The 25,370-nt window shown below is 50.2% G+C and overlaps 12 protein-coding genes across 12 annotated transcripts; 6 read left to right on the top strand and 6 right to left on the bottom strand.

Annotated features, from left to right (window-relative positions):
- Positions 1-146: 146 nt before the first annotated feature.
- On the top strand, positions 147-2,042 carry N7477_004427 (Amino acid/polyamine transporter I; the record flags this gene model as incomplete). The annotated part of the gene is made up of 7 exons (XM_056966090.1): positions 147-254; positions 310-380; positions 433-546; positions 601-1,061; positions 1,111-1,134; positions 1,194-1,519; positions 1,584-2,042. 7 exons carry the CDS (start codon positions 147-149, stop codon positions 2,040-2,042), a joined length of 1,563 nt encoding a protein of 520 aa, XP_056822871.1.
- Positions 2,043-3,348: 1,306 nt separating this feature from the next.
- On the top strand, positions 3,349-5,506 carry N7477_004426 (L-Aspartase-like protein; the record flags this gene model as incomplete). The annotated part of the gene is made up of 2 exons (XM_056966089.1): positions 3,349-3,533; positions 3,592-5,506. The coding sequence occupies 2 exons, from the start codon at positions 3,349-3,351 to the stop codon at positions 5,504-5,506; spliced, it is 2,100 nt and encodes a 699-aa protein (XP_056822870.1).
- A 991-nt stretch (positions 5,507-6,497) lies between these two features.
- Positions 6,498-7,349, top strand: N7477_004425 (uncharacterized protein; the record flags this gene model as incomplete). The annotated part of the gene is made up of 1 exon (XM_056966088.1): positions 6,498-7,349. One exon carries the CDS (start codon positions 6,498-6,500, stop codon positions 7,347-7,349), a length of 852 nt encoding a protein of 283 aa, XP_056822869.1.
- A 1,080-nt stretch (positions 7,350-8,429) lies between these two features.
- Positions 8,430-9,410, top strand: N7477_004424 (uncharacterized protein; the record flags this gene model as incomplete). The annotated part of the gene is made up of 3 exons (XM_056966087.1): positions 8,430-8,577; positions 8,642-9,024; positions 9,069-9,410. 3 exons carry the CDS (start codon positions 8,430-8,432, stop codon positions 9,408-9,410), a joined length of 873 nt encoding a protein of 290 aa, XP_056822868.1.
- Positions 9,411-12,315: 2,905 nt separating this feature from the next.
- N7477_004423 (putative PHD and RING finger domain protein) lies at positions 12,316-14,248 on the bottom strand (the record flags this gene model as incomplete). Its single annotated transcript, XM_056966086.1, has 3 exons — positions 12,316-12,925; positions 12,979-13,906; positions 13,996-14,248. 3 exons carry the CDS (start codon positions 14,246-14,248, stop codon positions 12,316-12,318), a joined length of 1,791 nt encoding a protein of 596 aa, XP_056822867.1.
- Positions 14,249-15,128: 880 nt separating this feature from the next.
- N7477_004422 (60S ribosomal protein eL43) lies at positions 15,129-15,849 on the bottom strand. Its single transcript, XM_056966085.1, has 4 exons — positions 15,774-15,849; positions 15,658-15,688; positions 15,392-15,556; positions 15,129-15,280 (listed from the first exon to the last, which is right to left on the bottom strand). The coding sequence occupies exons 1-4, from the start codon at positions 15,790-15,792 to the stop codon at positions 15,217-15,219; spliced, it is 279 nt and encodes a 92-aa protein (XP_056822866.1). The 5' UTR covers positions 15,793-15,849; the 3' UTR covers positions 15,129-15,216.
- Positions 15,850-16,631: 782 nt separating this feature from the next.
- N7477_004421 (saccharopine dehydrogenase family protein) lies at positions 16,632-18,049 on the top strand (the record flags this gene model as incomplete). The annotated part of the gene is made up of 4 exons (XM_056966084.1): positions 16,632-16,821; positions 16,881-17,028; positions 17,081-17,278; positions 17,341-18,049. 4 exons carry the CDS (start codon positions 16,632-16,634, stop codon positions 18,047-18,049), a joined length of 1,245 nt encoding a protein of 414 aa, XP_056822865.1.
- A 210-nt stretch (positions 18,050-18,259) lies between these two features.
- Positions 18,260-19,643, bottom strand: N7477_004420 (alpha/beta fold hydrolase; the record flags this gene model as incomplete). The annotated part of the gene is made up of 7 exons (XM_056966083.1): positions 18,260-18,537; positions 18,594-18,645; positions 18,711-19,041; positions 19,099-19,208; positions 19,268-19,375; positions 19,430-19,482; positions 19,565-19,643. The coding sequence occupies 7 exons, from the start codon at positions 19,641-19,643 to the stop codon at positions 18,260-18,262; spliced, it is 1,011 nt and encodes a 336-aa protein (XP_056822864.1).
- Positions 19,644-20,044: 401 nt separating this feature from the next.
- On the bottom strand, positions 20,045-21,161 carry N7477_004419 (pinin family protein; the record flags this gene model as incomplete). The annotated part of the gene is made up of 4 exons (XM_056966082.1): positions 20,045-20,464; positions 20,518-20,586; positions 20,642-21,086; positions 21,151-21,161. 4 exons carry the CDS (start codon positions 21,159-21,161, stop codon positions 20,045-20,047), a joined length of 945 nt encoding a protein of 314 aa, XP_056822863.1.
- A 272-nt stretch (positions 21,162-21,433) lies between these two features.
- On the top strand, positions 21,434-21,760 carry N7477_004418 (PHF5 family protein; the record flags this gene model as incomplete). Its single annotated transcript, XM_056966081.1, has 1 exon — positions 21,434-21,760. The coding sequence occupies one exon, from the start codon at positions 21,434-21,436 to the stop codon at positions 21,758-21,760; it is 327 nt and encodes a 108-aa protein (XP_056822862.1).
- Positions 21,761-21,972: 212 nt separating this feature from the next.
- On the bottom strand, positions 21,973-23,234 carry N7477_004417 (twinfilin; the record flags this gene model as incomplete). Its single annotated transcript, XM_056966080.1, has 3 exons — positions 21,973-22,089; positions 22,128-23,128; positions 23,216-23,234. The coding sequence occupies 3 exons, from the start codon at positions 23,232-23,234 to the stop codon at positions 21,973-21,975; spliced, it is 1,137 nt and encodes a 378-aa protein (XP_056822861.1).
- A 454-nt stretch (positions 23,235-23,688) lies between these two features.
- On the bottom strand, positions 23,689-24,829 carry N7477_004416 (putative succinate:fumarate antiporter (Acr1); the record flags this gene model as incomplete). The annotated part of the gene is made up of 4 exons (XM_056966079.1): positions 23,689-24,302; positions 24,358-24,556; positions 24,616-24,713; positions 24,766-24,829. The coding sequence occupies 4 exons, from the start codon at positions 24,827-24,829 to the stop codon at positions 23,689-23,691; spliced, it is 975 nt and encodes a 324-aa protein (XP_056822860.1).
- Positions 24,830-25,370: the final 541 nt, after the last annotated feature.

The following is a 25,370-nucleotide window of genomic DNA, read 5'->3' as shown; positions in this document are numbered from 1 at the left end:
GCTCGTAATTTCACCATTTTGCAAGTCGGCGACCAGGAGAGCGGCCTGTGAAGATTGAACGTCTTACTTTCTTTTTCTCTCTCAGAACTTGTACAACATTCAATCTTCTTTGCCACTGTTTCCTCCTCGACTCAATTTTGGTAAGAATGCGCATCAAGTCTGGCGATATGGCAGTTCGGGAGCTGGGCTCCAGTGGATACAAAAATCGAGATGATGAGGATATGGCCAAGCAGGGCAAGAAGCAGCAGTTCGAGGTACGCTTTCACCACCTATAGCTGGACCTGACCAGGTTCAAACTGATGAGAGCAGAGGAACTTTGGCTTCCTGTCAATGTTGGGCTTCACAACAACGATGATGTGCACCTGGGAAGCAGTGCTTTTGTAAGTCCCGAAGCTCAATCCTCCATGATTCCATGACTGAGGGTCTCTTTAGTGCTAATCCGACATCGATGATCGACGGAGGCCCCGCTTCGCTTGTCTACGGCTACATTTTCTGCTGGTTCGGCGCTCTGGTCACCGCAGCTTCGCTGGCCGAGATGGCCTCAATGTACGAGACTTACCTATCCATCGCATTTTCAACCGGAGGCTGATAAGGAAACAGGGCTCCCACTTCGGCCGGGCAATATCATTGGGTCGCAATACTCGCTCCCAGAAGTCAGGCCATCTTTTTGAGCTGGGTGACAGGATGGCTGAACTTGATCGGATGGTGGGCCAACACTGCGGCCGGTGTATACTTCGGGGCGACCGTGACTCAGGGCCTTTTGGTTCTGAACTTCCCCGATTATGAATTTGAGCGCTGGCATGGGACTCTACTGATGTTTGCTGCATTACTCCTCTGCGTATTGGTCAATTCCATTGGAGCAAGGCTTCTCCCAAAAGTGGAAGGTTTGATTCTGATTCTTCACATTGTGGGATTCTTCGCCGTCTTGATTCCTCTCGTCTACCTCGCCCCACACAAAGACGCCGAATTTGTCTTTGGTACATTTATCAATAGCTCTGGATGGAGTAACTCTGGTTTGGTTTGGCTCATTGGGCTCATGGGCACGAACCTTCCTTTCATTGGTATGTGACTCTCATTTTCCTCGCTAGAACTGTCTAACTAGGTACATAGGCTACGATGGTCCATGTCACATGGGTAAGTAATTATTTTGCATTTATCATAACCCCACAGATCTCTGACTAACTCCCTTTCAGCGGAAGAAGTCAAAAACGCGTCTGTCATCGTGCCTTGGTGCATGATTGGTACGATCCTGTTGAATGGTACACTCGGGTTTGCCATAGTTCTCGCATTTCTGTTCTGTATTGGAAACATCGAAGACGCACTAGGCAGTGCGACTGGCTACGACTTCATTGAAGTCTTTTGGAATGCCACCAAATCCCATGCAGGCACATCAGTCATGGCTGCACTTCCCACTACGCTCGTTATTTGCGCTTCTTTTGGATTTTTGGCTTCGGCCTCACGTCTTACCTGGGCATTTGCGCGCGACAAAGGATTGCCATCCTCCGATTTCCTCTCCCACGTATGTGCTACCTTGACCTTCAATCTGAAAGGGCGGCGATCACTGATTTTGCGGCATGGTGTAGGTAAATTCACGCTCAGGCCTTCCGATTCGGTCCGTTGCCCTCTGCGCTTTCATCACCGCATGCATTTGCGTCATTAATGTGGGATCTTCGGCTGCATTCAACGCCATTGTCTCATTAACTACAGCTGGTCTCTTCTTATCATACGAAATAGCGATTGTGTTGATCGTTATCAAAAAGATCAAGCGAGATCCCATCCCTTATGGCCCCTGGACACTTGGTCCGTTCGGCCTCGTCGTCAATATCGCCTCAATTTGCTTCTTGACTATCACCGTTTTCTTTTCTTTCTTCCCCACGGAGCTTCCTGTGGTGCCATCAAACATGAACTGGTCTATCGTTGTGTTCTCCGGCGAGTTCATCATCGGCTTGATCTGGTATGGAGTCTATGGCAGAAGGGTATACCATGGCCCAATTAATGAGTCTGGGACTGCTGTCATGGATGGCGAGATCATCGTTGAATAGAAAGGGTAGCGGACGCATGCAGCCTTGAACTTTGGAGTTTATAGTCTGTCGTTTTGTAAAAAATTGTTATAGTTGGATTCTGATATACAGAAAGTATTCGATCATCAATTGTTCGGATTTTGCACCGAGTTCCATACATTGAAACCATTCCACAATTAGAAAATGCATCATTTCTAGTGACATGTTGGACAGGTTTAGCTTGCTCTAACCTCAGAATTTTGTCTGGGGCGATAATCTCCAAGGCCTTGTACCATCGACCGAATGATGTACCACCTTTTTTCGTATACGCAGAAGGTCAAGAACACAAACACCAAATTTTCTTCTTCCTCCTTGACTGACTTTTAGGATATCCCAAATGCTCGTTTGAGGCAATAAGGCCACGCCTACCGGTTGAGTTCGAACCCTGTCCCAGAGATATTCTGCATTCAATTTTCAATCGCGAACCCCTCGTACTAGCAAATTGACAATTATGGGATCAGTAACTCCCTCTATACCATGAAAAGGTTTATAAACTAGCGACAGAACTACTTTAAAGATTACATCTGGGATAATCGTGTCATGAGCAGTCAACATTGACTAGACGACGTGTCTTATGGTCGATTCAGTCCCCTGAAATCCGGGGGTTTGGCATGCACAAGACTTGACGGGCGATGCGAGTAGGCTGCACAGGTCGACTCTGTCTCGCAGGGATCGCTACGTGCTACTCCACCTTTCCTAGCTCCACGCACTGTCCACGGTCAGATCTCCAAGTATGGGAGATCTGGCGCCATCGAGCCCCAGTAATTCTCTTGGCAAGGGTCTGTTTTTTTCCGAGGTCATGCATGTTCCACACCGCTAGTGGTCCCTTCTCCCAGATATCCAGAAGTATTGCTCCAGGTAGGTGAGCCTCCGAGAGCTTGAGGCCCATCGCATGGTAGATCTGGAGATCTAGGGATGCTTCGGCAGGGGCAGAATGCACCGGTCGCTTGAATTGGCGGGAATGGACCCCTTACGTAGGTAGATGAAGTCGATCAGAGCAGCGTTCCAGTGTTACGTAGAGACAGTCCCTAACCTCTTGATGCACTCATCGTACGTCTTCTTGTAAAGAAAACCGAACAGAGAGATCACTGTGTCCACTTCAATGCCTCTTTGGACTGTTTGCCTATACTGGAAAACTTTGATGTGAATTTTGCTCCCGACGTAGCGAAAGTATAATTTACCGCTGTGAACCGTCGGCACTCGTAAGCCTTTCCCCACGCTCGTATTGCTTGCGAAAAACAATTTCAAAAACGGACAACAATCTGCCACGACACACATCTCTGCTGCAATGGGTGAAGTATTCGAGAATTCCGTGTGCAACGAAGCGTTAGCCTCCAATAGAAAGTCAAGCGCGTCTTTTACCGATGCCACACTGCAAACATGTCGCGAGGTCCGAAATCTTCTCGGTGGAGAGACCCGGGTCATCTTGGACGGTCAATCTTTGAATCTAAGCTCGGCGGTGGCTGTTGCTCGGTACGTCGCATTTCTTGGGTTTGTCTCTTGATATTGTGCAAACTGACGTGCTGCTAAGACATGACTATAATGTTTCCATCACTGAGAACCCGGAGGTGCACCACTTGTTGAAGAAGAGCGTAGATCTTCTGAATCAAAGACTCACACGAGGCGAAATCGTGTATGGCGTCAACACTGGTTTTGGTGGAAGTGCAGACAGTCGAACAACCAACTACATTGCTCTGCAAAAGGCGTTGATCCAACACCACAACGCAGCGGTCTTACTACCCAGTGACCGAGGACGCGAGAGCTCTCAACTTTCCAGTCACCATTCCTTGAAAAGCCACAGCATCCCTGTGCCAATTGTCAGGGCCGCGATGCTGGTTCGATGCAACTCTCTGCTGCGAGGTCACTCGGCCGTTCGGTCAGAAGTGATTGAGTACATCTGCATCTTTCTCCGGAACTCCATGACCCCAGTGGTTCCTCTCAGGGGAAGTATCTCTGCCTCAGGTGATTTGACTCCGCTTGCATATATTGCTGGAGCACTCGAGGGAAACCCAGACATCTCAGTTCACAAGTCTGATGGAGATATAATTGGTGCTGATCAAGCGCTCCGCGAACTTAACCTGGAGCCCCTCGAATTTGGCCCAAAGGAAGGTCTAGGGCTGCTGAATGGGACGGCATTCAGCTGTGGAGCGGCAAGCTTAGTCCTTTATGATGCCAGTCAGCTAGTCCTTCTATCCCAGCTCCTGACAGCCATGGGTACCGAAGCGATGATGGGCATGGTCTGTAATTATCATCCGTTCATTGCAGCGACTCGTCCTCATGACGGGCAAGTTGAGGCTGCGGAAAATATCTACAATTTCCTGCTGGACTCCAAGCTGGCCACCCCAGCTGGCCCTGGACACGACGGTCTCGCCCAGGATCGATACGCTCTGCGAACTTCCACACAATGGATTGGCCCCCAAACTGAAAACATGGCTTTGGCCCTCCAGCAGGTTCGGGTTGAACTTAATTCGACAACGGACAATCCTCTCATCAATCTGGACGATGGCAATATCTATCATGGTGGCAATTTCCAAGCCGCAGCGATCACTTCCTCCATGGAGAAGACCATGAGCGTGATGCAAATGATCGGCAAAATGATTTTCTCCCAATGCTCTGAGCTATTGAACCCTACTTTGAGTAACGGTCTCCCTCCAAATTTGTGCATGGATGACCCAAGTCTTTCCTTTGCATTCAAGGGCATTGATATCAACATGGCTTCGTACACTTCGGAGCTCGGATATCTGAACCATCCTATCAGCAATCACGTTCAGTCAGCGGAAATGCACAATCAGGCCATCAATTCACTTGCCTTCATTGGCTGTCGTTATGCTGGCGATGCCGTCGAAGTTTTGTCACTTATGACGGCAACCTACTTGTACGTTCTGTGCCAAGCTGTGGATCTCCGCGTGCTTCATGCCGAATTCGTCAAAACTGTACGCCGCAAGATCGACGAAGCCACGGCGAGTACTTTCTCTGTCGCCCCTGCTCGTCTTGAGACGATCCAAATGACAATCTGGGAGGATCTCATGCACCACTGGCGTCGGTACAGCACTAGTGACCTTTGCGATCGCAGTGTCATGACTGCGAACGCCTCAGTGGGTGTTCTTCTCGATCATTTGCCGGCAGACGCCGGTATCCCGCAGGAAGGTGTCGCTCGGCAATGGAAGAGTAGCGTCTCGACTGCCCTTCAGCAATGCTATGAAGCCGCTCGGATCGAGTTCCTTGCTAGTCCCACGACAAAGTCATACCTCTGCACAACGTCTCAGAAACTGTATAAGTTTGTCCGGGAAGATCTGAAAGTGCCTCCTCACACCGGCATTGACGCTCACCCAACAACCAACAGAGTGAATTCCGAAGGAAAAGAATGTATTGGCTCGCAAGTGAGCAAGGTTTACACAGCGCTGCGTGAAGAGAAATTTCGGGATCTTTTACTCAGCTGCTGGTAGGGTGGTCCTCTTTCTTTGTCCTCTCTAGAGCTGTTTCTGGAACTATTTTCCGCCACCCCGTTTCATGTCATTGTCTTCCATCTTTAATTCCATCGCTCTATTCAATTGGATGTTTCTTTTACACAGCCACTTTGATGACTCGTACATCGGTCAGCACCGGAGTTAAGCCTCGACGTTCGGAACGAGCTGACATTACCGATTTCTTTCAGTCTTTCGATGCCTTGGCGGTCTTGGCAGTAATCTTGAACGTTCAGAATGGCCGTCAGCAAGTTGCATTGGCGCCTTGATTGCCGTTGTCGATCAATACTGATCAAGACTGTTGTAAGCTAAGGCATTTCTATCGCTTGGACAGGGTCCGATTCACCTTGTGTGAAGAGATGAATATTGAAGTGTATATTGAAGGGGTTGCATTCAATCGGCTTCATTTTATGAGCGACATCGGACAACAAGTGCTTAACGCGGCCTACGCTATCGATAATTAGTTTGATGATTCTTGATTCATCTTATCTGGACAGAAATTGATCAGGCAGGCAGCAGCGTTCTGTACACTAGGTCTCAAGATGTTGTAATGATGTCTTGCGCATCTGGGTTCTTAGTTGACCTAGATTTTTGTCTTTACTTTCACCTTGCTTCGCCATTTCGAACGCGTCACGATGCCAGATTACTGGCTCTCAAGTCCTTGGCATCGTGACCCACTATCCAAATGTCATCAACTTATGCTGGAGTGATTGGTTTCGTTGGAGGACTCAAAGTAATCAATCGTAGGAGTTGGCTTGAGTGTTTCCATGTTCTAATACTTAAGCCAGGAAATATTCGGGGCTCTGTTCAAAGCAAACCGCGAGACTATATCCTATCATGGGAAGGAACTTTGGAAAGTCAAGGTTTTGTTCATCTTCAACATGGGTTATCATCTCGGGGTATCTTGCGCTAGCATCTGCGATCAAATGTAAGATGAACTTGTCTTGTTTGATGCTCTCAGAAATTGAAGTCTATGATCTTAGTCAACCTGGATACCTTCCAAATCCAGGACCCAAGCGCTCCCGTTTTCTTGAATAAACAGTTCCAATTCACCAATTTCGATATCACCATCGGCATTGGCCAGACAAACGAGCGTTTGAGATTCATGCTGGAAGAAAACACCGATCTGTCACCGTTGCATACTTCGATTCAATACTTGGACTCAAATGGGCTGTCATATGGAGCAAATCAATTTTCCAGCTCGTATCCTCTCATGGCGAGAGGTTCAGTACTGATACAAGATTCGTTGGATCAAACCTGGGCGGATATCGGTTGGGCACGCATCGCTGTGATTGAGCAGAGAGATAGCCCATTATTCGATGGTGTATTCACTATTGGGTCCGTCACCTATGAGATACACCTGGAGAGCAGCAATGAAGAGCCGACACGGATGGTGGCACACCAAATCGAGCAAGGCAATTCACTGGACGATCCACCATCGCTGCGCTCAACATGTGCTTCACCATCGCACAATGTAATGCAAGGCAAGCGGCAGGAGTGGAATGCCTGGGGGGACGACTTGACACAATCTATCGGGAGTACTGATGGGTGTCCGCGCACCAGGCAGGTCGCCTATATAGGGGTAGCGACTGATTGCGCTTACACCGCTAGCTTCAATTCGACGGATGATGCCCATCACCACATCTTGAACGTGATCAATACCGCGTCAGTGGTATTCGAGAACAGTTTCAACGTCTCGATTGGCATTCAGAATCTGACCATCAGCGATGCTGAATGCCCGAGCTCTGTCTTAGGGACAACAGCGTGGAATGCAGCCTGTTCCGAGGGAGACTTGAATTGGCGTCTCCAAAGGTTTTCCTCTTGAAGTTCCATTAACGACAACAACGCTTATTGGACACTATTCAGTGGGTGCCCGTCATCTTCAGGCGAAGTGGGCGTGTCTTGGATTGGCGCTCTGTGCAACTCTGGATCTGGTTACAAGCTTCTCTGGAGCAGGGACCAATGTTGTAGCTCGAACGCAGTTGGAATGGCAAGTTTTCGCGTATGTGCTAAGACCCTTTCGATGATATCTTGCAACTCCCCACTCTAATCACTGGATAGTCATGAATCCGCGCATACCTTTGGTGCCGTACACGACTGTACTGCGGCTACATGTGGAACTCAACCTGGTCAGTGTTGCCCTTTGTCGGCAGATACTTGTGATGTTGGTGGGCAATACATCATGGACCCAACTTCAAGGCCGGGTGTGACACGATTCTCCCCATGTACAATAGGTACTGTCTGTTCCCGCCTGGGTTCTGGATGTATCGACTCGCGCTGTTTGGTTGATGCTGGTTCTGGAAATAATACTGGCAGCAATGGCCGCTGCCGGGAATGGGGTTCTTGAGTCTGGCGAGGCTTGTGATTGTGGCAATGGCGCCTGTAACGAGAGGGATACCACATGCTGTGACTCGGTGACTTGTCAGTGGAGAGAAGGGGATCAATGGGACCGATCCACGACGAGACCAGGAAGTAGTGACAATGGCGGGTCGAACAGTGGCTATTCGTGGGTACATGACCACTTCCGACTGATTATTGGGGTTGCAGCTGGCGTGGGAGGAGCTCTCGTCTTTCTTATATTTGAATGGATCCTCATCGGATGTCGACAAAGGAAACAGACCTTGACGGAGATCGAGAGGGGCGGAAAACTGGGCCAACTCTCTCGAGATGATCAAAGTAGAGAATGAATGCCCTCTAGAGTTATATACCATCACCACTCACGTGAATCTGGGAATCATTGCGAGATTTCAAAATGAGTCAAAGTTCCCAAGACTGTGGCTGTGCTTTTGCTAAGCTGAAAAGTCAACTCAGAGCTCTTTCACTCTACACAGATCTTTCCCCTTTTCCCTGTTCCAGATTTTTCCCTCCATCTTTCATATTTCCTGTTCCCTGGTCAGAGGGTTGCATGGCTCATCAGGCTCATAACATTCCCTGGACAATGTTGGCGTCCAATCTGCGGTGGGCCCGTGTGTCGAGTGGTCAGCACGATGCTTACGATCTCCACCCCGGCTTCAAATCCGACCAAGCCAAGAACTTGATCTATTTTGCGAAGGGTTTTTGCAGGAACTGTCAGAGAGCATTCAAAATGTGAACGCAAGAAGTACTCTCACTAGAAAGCGCCGAGTGCTACTGACATAATAATTGATGACAATACCGCCGCAAAGATACACTGCACAATTTGTCCATGGAGGGAAGCCTGCGAAGAAGCAATGCCACCAATGTTCTGCAGCTTAAATGGAAGGTCGTGCCGGTCTCAAAAACTTCTCTGCTGTACATCTGGGGTTCTCCCGCATGAGCAAAGAATCGCATCTGCATTCTGCGGGGGATTCCAGTATTCGCCATGCATCGGATTTCTTCCACAGCAGAGTGCAGGCTATTTCAACATGGAAATAGTCAAGACATTGGTCATCCACGGCTATATGGAGCCGATTCTTCATGCATGCGCTTATCTATACGTGGCTATTGGTGCCTGGTGGAATATTGACGTGTGTGGCTGTTTCGTAAGTTGCCGTCCTTTCTCTGATGCTCACTTGCTTTTACTCAGATATCTGATTTCGGCCTTGGCTCTGACTTGACTAGTCTTCTAACCTTGGATGGGATCAGATTTACAAAAAGCACTAATGGTATACATCTGTTTAAACTCGATTTTCTGTTTTCCGGAGTTATGGGACCACGCCTCGGTAAGAACGGAGCAGCAGGACTATCAAAGGACTATCGACACACCAGATTATACCAGCGCATGGTCATCAAATCTACAGAGCCGGGTGACATTTCACATGTGGTGGCATATCCACACCGCCAGTTCTTTGGGATCAAAGACCCTTCTCAAGCTTCATCCTTTACCAAATCCGCGGGAATGGCAACTTCTGTGGGGTCACTACGATGAATCCGGCAGTTTCAAAACTGTATGTGGGAAACTTTCGTACGACAATCTCCTTGCAATGCGGAAGCTGGACGCGTGTGAGGCAGCTCTACCAGATACAGAACAAGTGCTATCAATACTGGGCTCTAGAGGGCTTCCCGTTGAGCTTGCCCTCGACATCATGGAGATCGTCGCCGACTATTAAGGAAATTGAATGTAGCGCACGATCCATTCCATCCCGATAACAGGAAGCAATTAACTCAGTATCTCAATTAATGTTGGCAACTATTGGTCCGCTGTGACATGATGGCTAATGAGCTTGGCTTGAACATTGACTGGGAAGATACAGTGACAGACTGCATAGGTCAGCTTTGGGAACCCCAGAAATGGGCCGTAAGAAAATGACGAAAGATAGCGACGACTATGAGTGCGTGATATTTAGATGATGGGAGAAAAATGCAGTTTCATCGGTTTGATGGCAATACCTAGCTCCGGTTAGTGCGCAAATCAGCTTCCTCTCAATATAGTCTCAGCAGATCTATACTCATGAAGGCAGAAAGGTTTGAATAGCTTACTCACGTACGTGCAGTAGTGTTCTAGTCCATTTGAGAATTGTTATTGGAGATTTGACGAGGTCGACGCTGTTACTAGAACATAGCGACCCTGGAAGATAATTGGACCTTGCGAGCCTTTTGGAGATGCTGTGCGATCTGTGACCTTTTTGAAGCAATGTAAAGGCTAGTTAGCAATATCTTTTTCTCCTTTACATAATCCGTGTGAAAACTCGGACAGTTTACAGCTTGACTGCGCATATATATAACGCGGCTGATGGAAGCCGCAAAGGTCAACGACCAACCACACAATCAACATCGGCTCTGTAGGATATTCCAAATCGGTAGGGTTTGTGTCAATTGGTAGTCAAGTATTCAGCGGATGGCAGAAGTTTTGAATCTTTATTGATGTCCCAACAGTAGCTTTTCGAGGGTCGGACACGGGTGCCCACCTGGCAACCCAAATGCCTTGTCAATTCTTCTTTACCCCTCAGGAAAAATTTATCGAATCTCACGATATTTAGCCTAATGAGAAACATGGGAAGTAGGGTTATTTCGAAAATACAAAACTAAAGGATCATTTGAGCGTGACTCGGCTGCTAATGATGAGAAATAGGGGTGTTCAAAGATATGACACTTAGGAGGCAGGCTGGTTCAAAGATGCTTATCCTCGATACATTGGCGAGTCATACAGACCCTGGCAGTCAGTTGACTGTAGGATTGAAACTGTATCAGGAATAGCTATAACCAACTGGATTGTGTTGAACAATATCATTAGACATCTAACGATCGCGCGCACTATGTGTATGTTCCCGGTTATTGACCTAATGATGAAACTGATCCGAGGCTTCATATATTGCAAACAGACCAATTAAAGACAACAAATCCCATATGGGGTAACGGCTAGCCTAACCGTCTTTCACACGGTAGACCCGGGTTCGACTCCCGGTATGGGAAAACTCATACATGTTGCCTTCTTTTTTCTTTCTTTTTTTTTTTGAAGTCTTCTCAAAAAAGCAAAGTATGCTGCATAAATATTTCTTTTGTCGCAATTACAAATTACGGGTGATTTTTGCAGATATTTCTTCCATAATAATGACGATAACTCATGATCTAAATTGACTGTACAGGCGCGATGTAGCCTTGAAGACGCACAAATATCGTAGTACGGCGCATCCGATGTATCGCTGAGAACTGGCATTAGCCACGCCTAGTTGATTGGCCATGAGTGATTAAACGAAGACGATCAATCCTACGCAGTCCTTTTTGGACAAGTCGATAGATATGTACATTTACAATTAGCCTTACATCATAACAGGACTTGTAGCCCGACTGACATGACCAAAGGACTTTCACGCTCATCCAAACGAGATCTGAATCAACCTGCTTAATACTTGACCTGCGACCGATGGTGATATAGGACAAAATCTACCCAGGGATCCGATCGTCAGGTTTATTCGATATGTCCATTCGATTCAGATAACATTGTGTTTCTTTGATATAAGAGAAGGATTATCACTTCAACAAGAAGACCTTCTTCGATGTCATACTGTATCTAGCTTTGAACCATGTCTGAATGTTCTGGTGGACGAGGAAAAAAAAGATGTTATCGTATGAGTGTTCCCATACCGGGAGTCGAACCCGGGTCTACCGTGTGAAAGACGGTTAGGCTAGCCGTTACCCCATATGGGATAACATAAGCTAAATAGCATGATTTAAGACACATAATTACGGCCATGAATTACAGTATTAGGTGGATGGACTACGCCTAAAATGGACACACGCATCTAGACCAGTCTTGCGGGGTATCATGGCCCTTTGGGAGTACCTGGCGTACTACGTGGAGTGCCTTGTGCAAATTCAAATTAAGATACCCATGAGCCTTGGACTGAAGTGACTTTGTGAATGCACGTTGGCTGGAGTTGAGAGTAGTAATATAGATGTTCTGTCTATTGGTTTGACATGTCTCGGATGAGTCCTAATCCATCGGCCTATGCAGATGTCTAAGAAGACACCCCAAGGAAAAGGCCCAGACTACGCTGAAAGGATATCTTAGGCTCTTAGCAAAAGCTTCCATCAGGCTTGAGTGCCCATGCCTACATTACAATAAGAATCATGAGAATGGTTGCAGAGACAAGACCCCTAGTATGAAGTCATCAGAGATACGGTATGTGATATGCAGTGTGATATGTCTAGAACATTAGAAGAAGACACCGCCTATATCGCCTGCATTGTCAATGGTTTGAAGTTCCAAGAATGTCCCGCTAAAGAAGAAGAAGGTAACACCATCCGATGTCCCCGAACGCCAGCTGACATATGTATTCCATAGATCCATAGAAAGAAACGCCATTAAAATGCCTTGGGTCATGTCATAGCAGTCATTGTAAATCGCCATCGGAGTCAGATGTCAGCATGGGTTGTTTGTCTTTCTTGCGCAGCGCGCCGATGGTATTTTGGACCTCGTGTTTCGCGACGGCTTCAATATCCGTGCGGGGCTCGGGGTCGAGAGAATCAGCTGATCCGACGCGCTCGTATAATTTGCGCGAAATAGTGCGGTTGATCTCGGTGAATTGGTCTTTGGAGATGGTCTTGGCTCGGTAGTGCGGCTTGAGCGCTGCGCCGACCATTTTTTGAATATCGGATTTGACAGCCAGGGAAGGTCCGGCACGGGTAGGTGAGGCGTCGGCAGAGCGAGAATGGCCTAGGTGAATAGCTCGTCGAGGGATGCGAGAGCGTGGGCGACCGGCTTCACGTGGTGGCAGCGGGCTTGCTTTACTAGGCGAAGACGCCGGGCTGCCCGTGAATGAAACCTCCGGGGAGAACGGAGGCGAGCAGGGTTCGGCAGGAGAAGAGAGTCGAAGGGGGAGATGGGTCGGCTGCGAGAGAAAGGTGGTGGGGTTGTCGATGAGATTCCGGGAGATGAGTGCCGGGAAGAAACAGGGGAGAGGGATGGAGAAGATAGACCCGGAGTGGCATGGTCGGTAGGGGCTATAGAAGTGGAAGCCGATGGTCCATGTGAATTTCCGCGCTCTGTAACTGACGAGTCTTCGACCTCTTTCAATAGAGAGGACAGAAAGCTTGGCTCGCCTATGCTATTATCCCCGTTCGTGAGGCGTGCACTCGAACCGGCAGTTCTGGAAGATTCTCCATTTTGCTGAGCCATGGCAGCCAGCTCTTGAGGTCGTCTAGTGCGCGGGCGCTTGAGCTTGCGCTCTGGCTCGGTCGGCTCAGGTGATGGGGACAAGGAAGGCTCTTTGCGCTTTCGAGCCGCATTTGGGTTGTTCTCTATCTCTCGAGCTCTTTCAAAGGCATTCCATGCTCGCATTTCCTCAAGTGACTCTGGCTCAGGCGTTGGTTCTCTAGGTACTCGAGGCCGCGACGGGCGGGCAGGTTCGATGTCGAACAGCGAGGCTGTGTCCCGGAACCGACTACCACCGCCTTGTCGTTCCGCGACTTCAAATCGACGCTGCCATGCCCGGAACTCGCGCTGATTAGCCTCATCCCGACGACGTTGCTGCATAACACGCTGCGCCGATCGATCGTCGTCGAATGGGAAATCCAAATCGATATTCAAATGATCCCAGACCGACTGCCACACCCGAGCCCAGTGGAGTGAGTTGATGTTGTTTGAGGTTTGCGCACGACGCTGCTGAGCGCGAGTGCGGCGACTTCGTCGCTCGGCTCTTGTAGATCGGGCAGAAACCTCAACAGGGCCGATCGCACGTTGAGATTCGCATTGCGAGCAATACCATGAGCCGGCAGGTATTTCATCCAAACCGACACAGTATAGATGAGAAGGGGCATCGCATCCATCGCATAGAAGGAGAACATCCTCGTTATCTGCTTCGCCACATATCGTACACGGTTGAGAATCGGCGAGCTCATCTTCGGCATATTCAATGACCATCGACGGGTCGACGTCAGCAACCTGGGTTCGGTCTTGGACGGCATATGACGAGATTACAGGGCCTATATGAATCATCAAATTATGGTCAGCAAAAGAACTAGCTTCTCTAGCGAAAAGCCAGAGAATCCACTGAAACTAGGGGAGTACATACCACCAAGTGAGTCCGTCAACTCGACCATGTTAAAGTTGCGGCGACATATTGGACAACTGTTGGCCCGTTCTACCCATGGCTTTAAACAGTTATTGTGCAGTACATGTCCGCAAGGAAGCAACTGGGCGATCTGGCTATCCTCGTCGAGCCTGGCCTTCGATACATCATTATCGGGGTTCACGGGCTCGGCGGCGAGTGGATTACCGGCGCTTTCGCCAAGGTCTCCTAAACAGACAATACAAGTGTCGGACATGGACAGGATATAAGCCAGGAGTGGACGGCGGCATAGAGTCGAGGGGGAATATGTATGAAGGGAAGATGTGGGGAGTCGAGGAACGGGCGCCTTTTGAAGGTGGGCCGGGGTTCTCGGTCTAACGCAAAACAGGGCGCCAACGTGACGGAGGCGAATCACCCGCCAGCTGCGGATGAGACCCGGGTCATGGTCTTATGCATAGGGTTTCAACTCCTAATAGCTAGTGACTGGGATGAAAAAGAAGAAGCCGGGATAGATCGAAGATCGTGGTGCCCTTGCTGCAAGGTGCGCCAGCCTGCGACCCGACATGGTTCCGATCACCATAGGGACTATTTCTACAGGTTGCAGGGTCGCTAGCGCCCACATTCTTTGGAGGTCCCGGGCCCATTTGATCCCAGGGTCATGCGGCTGAGGAACTCGGTCAGGTTCGAGTGTGGTGCACGTCACCATCACCTAGGCGTACGTTGTGCCCGGGATAAGGAAATCCGGTGCCTAGATCTCGATCCTTCCAAGGTCCTTGAACGCAGACGTTGATAAGCCACGAACAGCGTCCAAGACCAAAAGAGAAGACAGTCCATATGGGTTCAGAGTTGTTTCCTGTAATGGTTCATTGAACAGCGAGTCTGGGAGGCGGCCGACATCTACAATTACTACTCTCTGCCAGTGTGCAACCCGGGGTGAGACATTCAATCCTCAATCCTCTTCGAGGACGAAGCCCAGTCGCACGGGTCAACGCCCCGGGGGAAAAGCAATTGGGTTGGGAAGGTCGAACAGACTGAACAGACGAGACCGGCCAGATTCGACACCGGAGGGCCTTGTCGATACTGGGTTCCTGTCCAGCGTTGCGAGCTTCGCGGATTACGGGAGAGTTGGAGATCGGTTCATGCAAAATCTTCAGATTCCGAAAGTTTTCATTTTTTGGTATTCAGACGTGACCGTAGAAGAAATAGGAAACCACATGATCGCGTTTAAACCTCAGCGATCTCACGGAGACGACGGATGGTGGAGCGGGTGGCAGCGGCGGCGGGGGTCCTGTAGCACAGTCGTTATTAGTATTTGTCTCGATCTGTGACCAAGCCTAGTGTCGTAGGCGTGGATTGAATCCCTTCCAGGTCGACCTCGAGGGTTCAGTAGGCGACTTACGAGACGGTGTAGGCACCACCGGCGACGGTCTTGTTGCAGCCCTTGCACTCCCAGATACCAACAGCCTTGCGCTTGACGGTGTTCTTTCCGCAGAAGGTGCAGATGTAGCGGGCGTGCTGGGTGATTTCCATCTTCTTCACCTGCTTACGCAGGGAGGCACCGTATCTGTTGGGGGTTTGGTCAATATTCGGTTCTTTCGTGTCGTTTCCCGTTCGATTTCTCATGGTCGTTCGAGGGCGTGTTGGAGGATTGGGCGCGATGCATACCTGACACCATATTTACCGGTGATACCGACCTCTGTGGAAGAGCGTTAGCATTGGGATTCATGGGTATTGAACGGGGGGGGACTGATCCATTTGGACAGTGCTTTGTTGAAACATACTCTTCGTGCGCTTGGTCATCTTGTCTGAGTGCGGCTGTAGATGATGAAGATAGAAAGCGAGATCGAGAGACGCTCCGGATGAGTGGTTGTGGGTGGAGGCTCGCTTAGGGCTCGGGGCCTTGGCAGTTTGTGCGGTCACATGATCCCTTCCACCTGTTCAAATTTGTGAGGGCTTGCGTGTGCTTAGTCACAATGCACGTACCACCAGACTCCGCTTTTTGGGCTCGGTTTCTCACCGTCATCGGCTGCTTGATGATGTATAGAGTGCTTACCAGGTACATCTCGTTATTCGATTATGCCGATCATGTCACAGACGTATGATGGTTTTTCTGAGAGTATATAAGATGCCGCGGCCTAATTTCGTCTCTCCTTGTACCGATCTCTCGCGACACCAACTCCAATCATTCGCCCACGCTACAATTCGCTCGAAAATGAGCCGTCGGCGACATTCATCTATCCGGTCACGTGGAACGGCGTGAACAGAATAACATGGCATCGGCTACGGAGTGTTTTTGTAGATGGCTGGTGGAACATGCTGAATGAACATATTCAAAATGCAGAAATAAGTTCAAAAAAGTACATGAAGATTGTTATCAATAAAATGTAGGACGAAAGCTAAATCTTGAATCGATGAGGTCAAATCACGTGCCATTATATCCATCGCGATTAACACGACCTGAAGCCTGGACCTCCCCGCTGTGTACGACCAAGCAAGGATACCTCAGCTGCAGCTATAAAATCTAGTCTCTGTCACAGTGCTTCAGTTTCCCCATTCCGTCTCTCCTTATCTCCCCACCCAGAAGCCCGCGAGCTTCCCTATACAGTCAAAAGCTTCTTCCGTGAACCACAAGAGCCAAAATGCCGACCAACCCACAATATGACATGGTCCTTTTGGGCCCCACTGGCTACACGGGCCGCTTCTGTGCTCAACACATTGTTAAGAACCATCCGACCAACCTGAAATGGGCTATCGCTGGTCGTTCTGAGAAGAAGATGGAGCCCATTGCCCAGGAGCTGAAGGAATTGAATCAGGACCGTGTCCAGCCAGGTATAGACTTGCATATCTTCGATGTTGTGATCGCTTGAGCTCGCACTGACTTGGGTTAGATATCCTGGTGGTGCAGCTCAACTCGGCAGAGCTCAATGAGCTGGCGCAAAAGACTAAGATCATCATCAATTGCGTCGGCCCCTATCACCTGTACTCCACTCCTGTGGTGGAGGCTTGTGCTGCCAATGGTACCCACTACCTTGATGTGTAAGTGCTGTTTTCGAATTCGCAACATTATACCTCGACTAAACCCCTGTAGGACCGGAGAGACTCCCTGGATCAAGGAGCTCATTGAGAAGTACCATGAAACCGCCAAGAGCAATGGCGCAATTATAATGCCCTCAGTTGGTGTCGAAAGTGCCCCCGCCGATATGCTGGCCTGGGCCCTGGTCAAGCGCATTCGTTCTGAGTACTCCTCCGGCACTCGGAGTATCGAGAGCTGTATCAAGGAGATGAAGTAAGTATTTCATGTTCAACCCTTCTGCTATCCAGACCACCATGTCTCATACATTTTGACAGGTCCTCCGGCCCCAGCGGTGGTACTCTCGCCACAGTTCTGGGAATGTTTGACTCTCTGCCGCTCTCCCAACTTCTGAAATCTGCCAACCCATTCTCCCTGGCCGCTTCTGCACCACCGAAGGATATCCCCAGCGACACCATTCTCCAGAAGCTTCTGGGTGTGCGCTCCATTAGTGATCTCGGCGCTGTGACTACTTCGCCCACTGGACTTGCCGACATGACCATCGTGCACCGCAGCAGCACCCTGATGCCCGAGTTCTATGGCAAGCGCTTCTACTTCCACCAGTTCCTCTACGTCCGGAATACCCTTATTGGCGCCATGGTGCACATTGCCTTCATGTTCGCCTTGGCTATGCTCATGATCCCACCCGTGCGCATGGTGCTGCGCAAGTTCATCTTCGCGCCTGGTCAAGGCCCGACCGCCGAGGCATACCAGAATGATCGCCTCGAGTACCACGCCGTCGCTACTGCTGATCAGGGCGGTCCTTCTCCTCCTCGGGTTTTTGGAACAATCAGCTACGAAGGAAGCTTGTATGTGCTTACTGGACTGCTGGTTTCTGAGGCCGCCATGGTCATTCTGCAGGAAGAGGAGAAGGTCAAGAAGACCTCGCGCTGTGGTATCGTCACCTCTGCTACTTTGGGCCAGGACTATGTTGATCGCCTGGATGCCACTGGTGTGAAGATTCAAACCCGGGTGTTCCAGTACTAAGCTCAAGATGATTGACGACTTGATTTTGTGTATTTATTTCTTAGCTCGCTTGACACACGGAATGAACGATGTAATACCACGTAATTGGTACCCGCAAAGACTTGACCCGTTCCATCTTGCAATCCAAGAGAATACAGCAACACTAATCCCTGATCTAGTGCAGTTTGTCCAGGTGGCCATTGTCTGCCCGTACATATTGAATCCACAGCACTAAAGTTTACCAGCTCGTCCCTGCGTGAAAACAACATTTTTCAACCAAGTCGCTATAATTTCGTTAACATCCTCGGGCTTCTCCCACAGCGCCCAATGCGCAGTATTGACCTGCGTCAAAGTCAAATTGGGAATGTGCTTAGCCATCGACTTCCCAAGGTGAGGCGGGAGCGCCTCATCCTTGAGAGCTTGGATGAACAACACGGGGATCTCGATACGCCGATTGAGGATAGCCTGCTCTTCCTCAAAATTGACCTTGCGCGTACGGTACCAATTGACTATCTCAAAATTAGCATAGACTAAATATCGGAAATGTGGGGCAGTGATATCATACGTGGGCCGTGGATGCCATTGCGCGCAAATTCGGTGGCATAGTAATCCAGCTCCTGAGACTTGTTATTTTGATTTGCTCAACAGTGCCTGTGTATCGAAGACGGTAGGGAGGACTTACCTCCTCGCTCAACAGTCGCGATGGCTTCAGGTGCGGCAACTTATCCAAGAGGACACCCTTTTCGGCATCGAAGCCGGGCTCGCGCTTCTCCGTCTTCCCGCCGTACAAGGCAGACAAGAATTGGCGAATTTCGCTCTTGGAGCGAAGTACTTGCTCAAGGTCGCCGCTAGCAAATTGTATCTGGTACGCAAAGTGCGGTGCGGCATTGGCTACCAGGTCTTCGATAGAGATGTACTTTTCCATAGGCCGGGCGTAGGGCACACAAACTGTGAAGAGGTGGCTGATTAGGTCTGAGTGCCAAAGTGCCACGCGGTAGGCTAGAGCGGCACCCCTATATTGCCTCGGATCAGCCATCGTGGATGTTTCAAAAGGGGAGAGGATGTCTTACCAGTCATGTCCTCCTAGAATAACCTTGGATTCGCCGAGATGATTTGCTAGAGCCTTGATATCATCGGCGCATCGCTTGTGTGAGTAAGCTTCAAACGCATCAGGGGCGTCCTGGTCGTGAATGCGACGTTAGATGGTTTGAAAAGACATGCCGAGGTTGATGAGCTCACCGTCCGGCCGTATCCCAAGCAGTCGGGAGCGACAACCCTCAGTCCCATGCTGACTAGCATGGGGATCTGATAGCGCCATCCCATTGAGATATCGGGGAAGCCATGGATCTAATAGGTTCTATCAGCTCAATGCTCACAGCGCGTCGGAAACGTGCAATTCACCAGGAAGATCGTAGCTCGGTATTTGCCTGATTCGGGCTGGCTGAGAAGGTAAGCTGGTCATGGATCGTTAACATTAACTGTGGCCAGGTTTCTTTGTGACTTAGACTGTGACTGTCCGCTGCTTGAGTTACTCACAATACTTGTGGCTATTGATTGTTGCAGATTGGTACTTGATTCGGGGATCCCCTGAGACGCGGATCTTGTCGACCGGCATGATGTTGCGAAATATTTTATGTCGTCAATTATGTGCATCCACGTGGAAAGAGAGAATTTTGAGGCGAACGTATTCAATCCAGAGGAAATGATGGTCTCTCGTCCCCGCGTGAAGCTAATATATATTCAGCATTTGAACCCCACTGGGCATCAAGTGAAATTCGCCAAAACCTAGCCAATATTATAACAACTCAAGTCTGATACAGAAATTTGAATGAGATATGTCAAATAGAAGATGGATATATGCAGTTGAAAGCCCATCAGGATGTTTTGGTGGACCGAAACCCCTCACGGGCGGTCCTCGGTCAGCCTCGGTTGAATCTTGAAGCTTCAACCCCAATGCCCAAATGCGCCACAATTTAAAATCCCCAGTCATAAACTGTTCACCGAAAAAAAAAAACGCTAATAGATCACTGTATCCTCATTATCCTCCACCACCTCCCCTCCGTCGTCGTGATGGGCGTCTGACTGCTCTTGAGCAGTGCCGTCGGCCCCGTTAGTAGGCGCTTCGGTCATAGCTTCCGAGTCGTCCGCGGATATAGTCTGTACAGCCCCAGTATCCGTTGTGTTCAGGGGGCTTGACTCCACCGGAGGTTCCGTCGCTGAGGGTTGTTCTGGATTTGGCTCGGGCTGCTTCTTGGATGTGTTTTGTTGCTTCGATTCTTCCGTAGACACTGGCTCTAGATCCTCGCGCACGAAGGCTTCAGGTGGATATCGGGCTTCGAACTCTGCAATTTCGCGGGCAACGGTTGCTTTGGCATCCGCTATCTGTTCCTGGATCACTGCTTCGTCACCAGGTCTTAGTTGCCATGGCTTGTAGTACTGTTATCAACGTTAGCTCGTGAGTCACGCGACTGGGTTGAGAATTCAAATACCAAAACAGGTTCTGTCTTTGTCTTCAGGAAATGCGCCATAGCCACTAGACTTGCATGGCGAGTCTGGATCTGTAGATAGACATGTCAGATCCTGCTGCATGACCTAAGTGACTGGTACACCTACAGCCTCACGTTCATAAAACGGCTTCTCTTTCCTTCGAATTGCATCACGTCGGTCCTTGTGTAGCTTTTTCAAGCCATCATATTCGCTATCTTGAGATTTCAATTTGTCCTGCTGTCTCTTTTCAATGTCTGCGCGCCGCTTTTGCGCCGCCGAATTTGAGCTCTGCGAGAGGGTACCCAGCAGTCCGCCGAACAGTCGCTGGCCACGCTTGCGCTCGTCCTCTCGTCCCCGCCGGGCATGTCGCTTTTCCGTTGGCTGCTCGCCTTCTTGCACTGGCGATGATGGTCGTCGGGCCTGAGACTGGGGAGAACCATCATCTTGCGCGCTGAGACGACGGCGCTTGGGATCGTGCTCGGTAACGGATGACTGGCGCCTCTTTGCGGGCAGTTCGGGAGACTGCCGTAGAGTATCCTGCTCAGGAATGGCAACTGCGGAGGCAAGGGTCCTGTAAATGATCAAAAGCCAGATGTCAGCGCAACTCAAGAGGCAAATCGGAAAAGCACCCGTACCCTTCAGACATAATGGACTTGGCGGTAATTGATCGTCGACCTTCAGTACACCGTGGCGAAAGAATCTCGAAAGTATCAGTAAGCGTCGCCCGAGATCTGGTCTGTTCCACTGACAAATGGTCTATTCTTCGAGTACTGGAAGTCGACCGCGAAGCTCGGGGGCTGCTGGGCACGTGCACGGACCACCATTCTGTTAGCTTCTTTTCCTCGCGTTCACCTTCACCTCTTTCTTTCTCCAGACCTACAGTTGTTTCAACACTTTACCCTCTCCCAACCACCCAATATGTCTCGCCATCACCCAGATCTCGTCATGTGCCGCAAGCAGCCCGGCATTTCAATCGGCCGTCTTTGCGACAAGTGCGACGGCAAATGCCCCGTGTGCGACTCCTACGTGCGCCCTACCACCCTCGTGCGAATCTGCGATGAGTGCGCCTTCGGTAATTACCAGAATAAGTGTATCGTCTGCGGTGGCGAGGGTATCAGTGATGCCTTCTACTGCTTCGAATGTACGCGCCTTGAGAAGGACCGAGACGGTTGTCCAAAGATTATCAATCTGGGAAGTTCGAGGACGGACTTATTCTACCAGAAGAAAAGTTTCAGGAATCAATGATCAAGCTCTGCGGCCTCTCTGGAGCTGGCTTGGTGTTCTCTTGCCTCTGGCGGACAGGAAGTCTCGTGCAGGTCCGCCGGTCTTGCAAAGGTCCACTCTGGTGGCTAGCATTTCCCCCTCAAGAGACGTGTTACGCTTTAAATTGGGCACGTCTTGATATGCTATTTCAGGCTTCCTATATATACTTATCGAATGTCTTGTCTTCGAGTGATTTACCGGCCAGGGCGGCGCGGACGGGCAAATCCACGCGCAGGACCCTGGTCCCGGGCCGGCTTGACCTCTTCCTGCAGGCGGTCACCAGTGATTTCATCTGGACCAGAGGCCTCGATCTGTCATTCGAGAATTAGCGTCTACATTTTCCACAAACCGCGAGCATACATACCTTCTTCTCGATCTTCAGTCCTTCCTCTTCGGCCACCGCAATGGCATTCCTCCGCGAGCTAGCGTGCAGCATACGCTCCTTAATCGACGATCCAGTCGGACAGGTATACACGAAAATCACAACACTCGAGCCGGGATAGTGGTAGAAGGAATACCGGGGCGAAGATGAGGATATATGAGCCGCAACGGAGCCTGGCTCGACACCGGACTGAGAGTCGGCGAGCGTGATTTTCTCCGTGGAAATATCAACAGTCTGTATCGGATGTAGATTAGCATTGAATCCAAGCTTATGCCCGCACCACTTTTCATCCGTCGTAGAATGGTGACGTTGGGGGTGGAATTGGATCCTCACCAGCTGCACCAGGCCACCTTCCTGTAGCTCCTTCAAAGCCGCCTTTGCGCCATCATCAACAGGTATGGAGACTCTCATGCCTGATCCGGAGCCCGGGCCAAATGTGCCGCCAATACCAATGTCACTTCGGGGTGTTCCACTACGAGCCTCGGCCTCAGCCCTCCGCACAGCCTCCAACTCGCGCTCCTTCTCGCCCATTAGCTCCTCCCGACCAATACCTGCAGCGATTCCATCACGCTCCTTCCATGCATCTTGGCCGATAATTTCATCCTCTTCCGTGGCGAATACCGAAGACCCGAACTTCTCGGTGCCAAGCTCACGAGTCAGCGACGTGCGAGTCGATGCAAAGAGCATTTTGGGGCGCACGGGCGCATTAGACGGGATATAGGTTAGAGCGATGAGGGAAGTCGAGGTGGAAGTGGGACGGCGGAGCAGAAGGTAAATCGGGGTCTTCGGTTGCAAGATGGATGAGATTTGCGGCAGCGATGAGAAGAATGCATCTGGGCCGGTAGAAGCACCCGCGAAACCAATAGGAGTGAGTGGCGTCAGCTTCTCGGATGTGATGGTTACCGGGAGACAGAAGCTTGAGGGGTCGGAGGTGAACCGGTTGAAGGCATCTTGCAGCTCCGAAGAGACTGGTTATCGTGTAAGCACTGTGTGTAGGATTGGGAGTTCAATGCGTGGATGGGCAATTGCATCCCACTGTACTCCACCGGACGTACCTGAGATTCCCGACTGCATGATGCCGATGCTGTGTTGGGATCCTGGGCTGATCGAGTGGTTGTTTACGGAGAGAGGGGAAGCGGTGAGGGGACTCTTGCCACGTTCGGCGGGGCTCATCTTTCAAGTTGCAAGGACGCACACCTCAGCAGCTATCCATCTGTTTCTCTGCTGTAGAAGATACACATCGGGAATATTGGATGGAGCAAAAGGCTCATGTCGATACATATTCACTGGAATCTACGGCAGAAACGCTTGAACTCACGTTGACAAGACTTCTTGAATCCAACCAGGTAGTATACAATTAACCAGAAAGACATATGTACAGAACCCGTTGCGACCGGCCTACTTTGGCCAGCGATTCTTCGCAGACTTCAAAACACTGCGAACAGACAAGGGAAACGCAACGCCCACCATGCTGTAGTATGATATCACAATGCTTTCCAAACAAAAACACAACGAATCACCAGATCCTTTACTCCTCGAAATTACCACCTACGAATGCCCAGTTGGAAGCCTCCAGCTTGCCCTTGAGGAATTCGTACACGGTGAATGTCACGGCCTGACCAGGAGCCACACGCATCACACGAGGGGTGATTCCCTTGTAGAAAGCGCTCGCACCCTCCTGCTTGAACATCTCCTTGGCGATAAGCATGATACGTTGAATGGCAGTCTGGCCGGGCTCGGCGCGGGTCCTTTGGAGACGGGTCTTGATGGTATCAATGGGGGCGTTAGAGAAGGGACCGACAGCTCCGGAGATGAGACCGATCAGGGTAGTCTGGTACGACGGCAGCTGGGAGTTAGCATACTCGGGCTGCATGCGCTGAAGAGCGGCCTTCAGCTCGGTGTATGCGGTGAAGTTGGCGGCTTGGTTCGTTCCTTGTCGGAGTGCGGTGAGAGACACACCGCGGTACAGGGTGCTGAAGCCCTCCTCCTTGATCACGGTGAACAAGGCGTGAGGAGCACTGCGGTACTTAGGTGTGTCGAGCGGGTCAGCAAGACTGTGGTGTTGAGCCTGCAGACGAATCTTAACGACTTCCATCGGGTTGACGATGGCCACGGCTTCAGTGACACCGGCGGCGAGACCAGCTGCGCGAGACATGAGCTAATGGATTGAGGAACAGCAGTCGCGTGATGGACTTACACAAGAAAGTGGCCTTGCTGGTGACGCTGCCTGTCGTCGGATCCGCCAACAGGGACTTGTAGTATTCGTATGATGTGAACCGAATGGCCATCTTGGGGATGATACCTCCCAACACGGCACCCAGACCCTTGTACAGACCCATGGCAGTTTCCTTCTTCACGATTTCGACACCAGTGGTGATAAAGCCACGGGGCTTAGCCTGTTTCCCAGCAACATGGTTAGCAATAGTGTTGGAGACATTGCAGCGAGTTGACTTACACCAGGAGCTCGGGCTCTCCGCGAGAGCTGCATTCGGACTTTAATTGTGTCCAGAGGGTGACACACGAGAGCTTCCATCATACCAGCACCGCCACCGGCTGTCTCACAGTTAGCATTGAAGCCGGAGGCATTGGGTATGGTGGTATCTACCAATCAAGTTTACTGCGGGCGATGCCCTCCTGTTGCCAGGGCCCTGTACATTTTTGGCCGACATGATGAATTGCTTTTTTTCTTCTTCCAGTCGGGGGATATATAGTTTGCAACCTGTTCACCCAACGATGATAGGATCACAAAGATGCTATTGTTTTCGCGTCCAAAACGTAATTCGATTGACCGAAAATAGCCGATGTTCGCGATGGGAAGAACCGAAATGCGGAGTGAGTCGGAAGTATACAATCCCGGGGACGAGCAACACGACAAGATCGTCAAAGACAAGAGAGGGATCGAAAGTCGAAGTGGAAGATCAGTTGTAGGTTTTAATGACCTCAGAAGTCCCGAGGATAAATCGGTCCGAGTGGCGGTTCCCAAACTTTGTGGGGAAGACAGCTCTAACGGGGAAGCGGAGGAAGCTGGACGAGCGGAAGTGTTATAGTTCTTGGCCGCCGAGACTTGCAACCCTGTTGACGCACAGCAGAAAATCGAGAAAAAGGGTAAACCAAACACTAGGAAATAATCCAGGCTGAAAGGAGGGAGTTCCGGCAATCTTATAATTTCAGCTACTTCCGATCCAGGAGTGTGCAAATCAATCCCGAGGC

This window comes from Penicillium maclennaniae, assembly GCF_028827695.1.
Source record: "Penicillium maclennaniae strain IBT 15551 chromosome Unknown utg000004l:1.0-3007600.0:1.0-3009580.0, whole genome shotgun sequence".
Lineage (NCBI taxonomy): Eukaryota > Fungi > Ascomycota > Eurotiomycetes > Eurotiales > Aspergillaceae > Penicillium > Penicillium maclennaniae.
This window is presented reverse-complemented; position numbering and strand designations above follow the sequence as displayed.

Bases quoted from the DNA above. Each gene is read 5' to 3' on its own strand.
- N7477_004422 (XM_056966085.1), bottom strand. The intron at 15,557-15,657 runs GTATGCATCGCG...AACCCCCAACAG, and splicing joins ACCGGTAAATATGGTGTCAG to ATACGGTGCCTCCCTGCGTA. The intron at 15,281-15,391 runs GTAAGTCGCCTA...ACTGTGCTACAG, and splicing joins GGTGGTGCCTACACCGTCTC to GACCCCCGCCGCCGCTGCCA.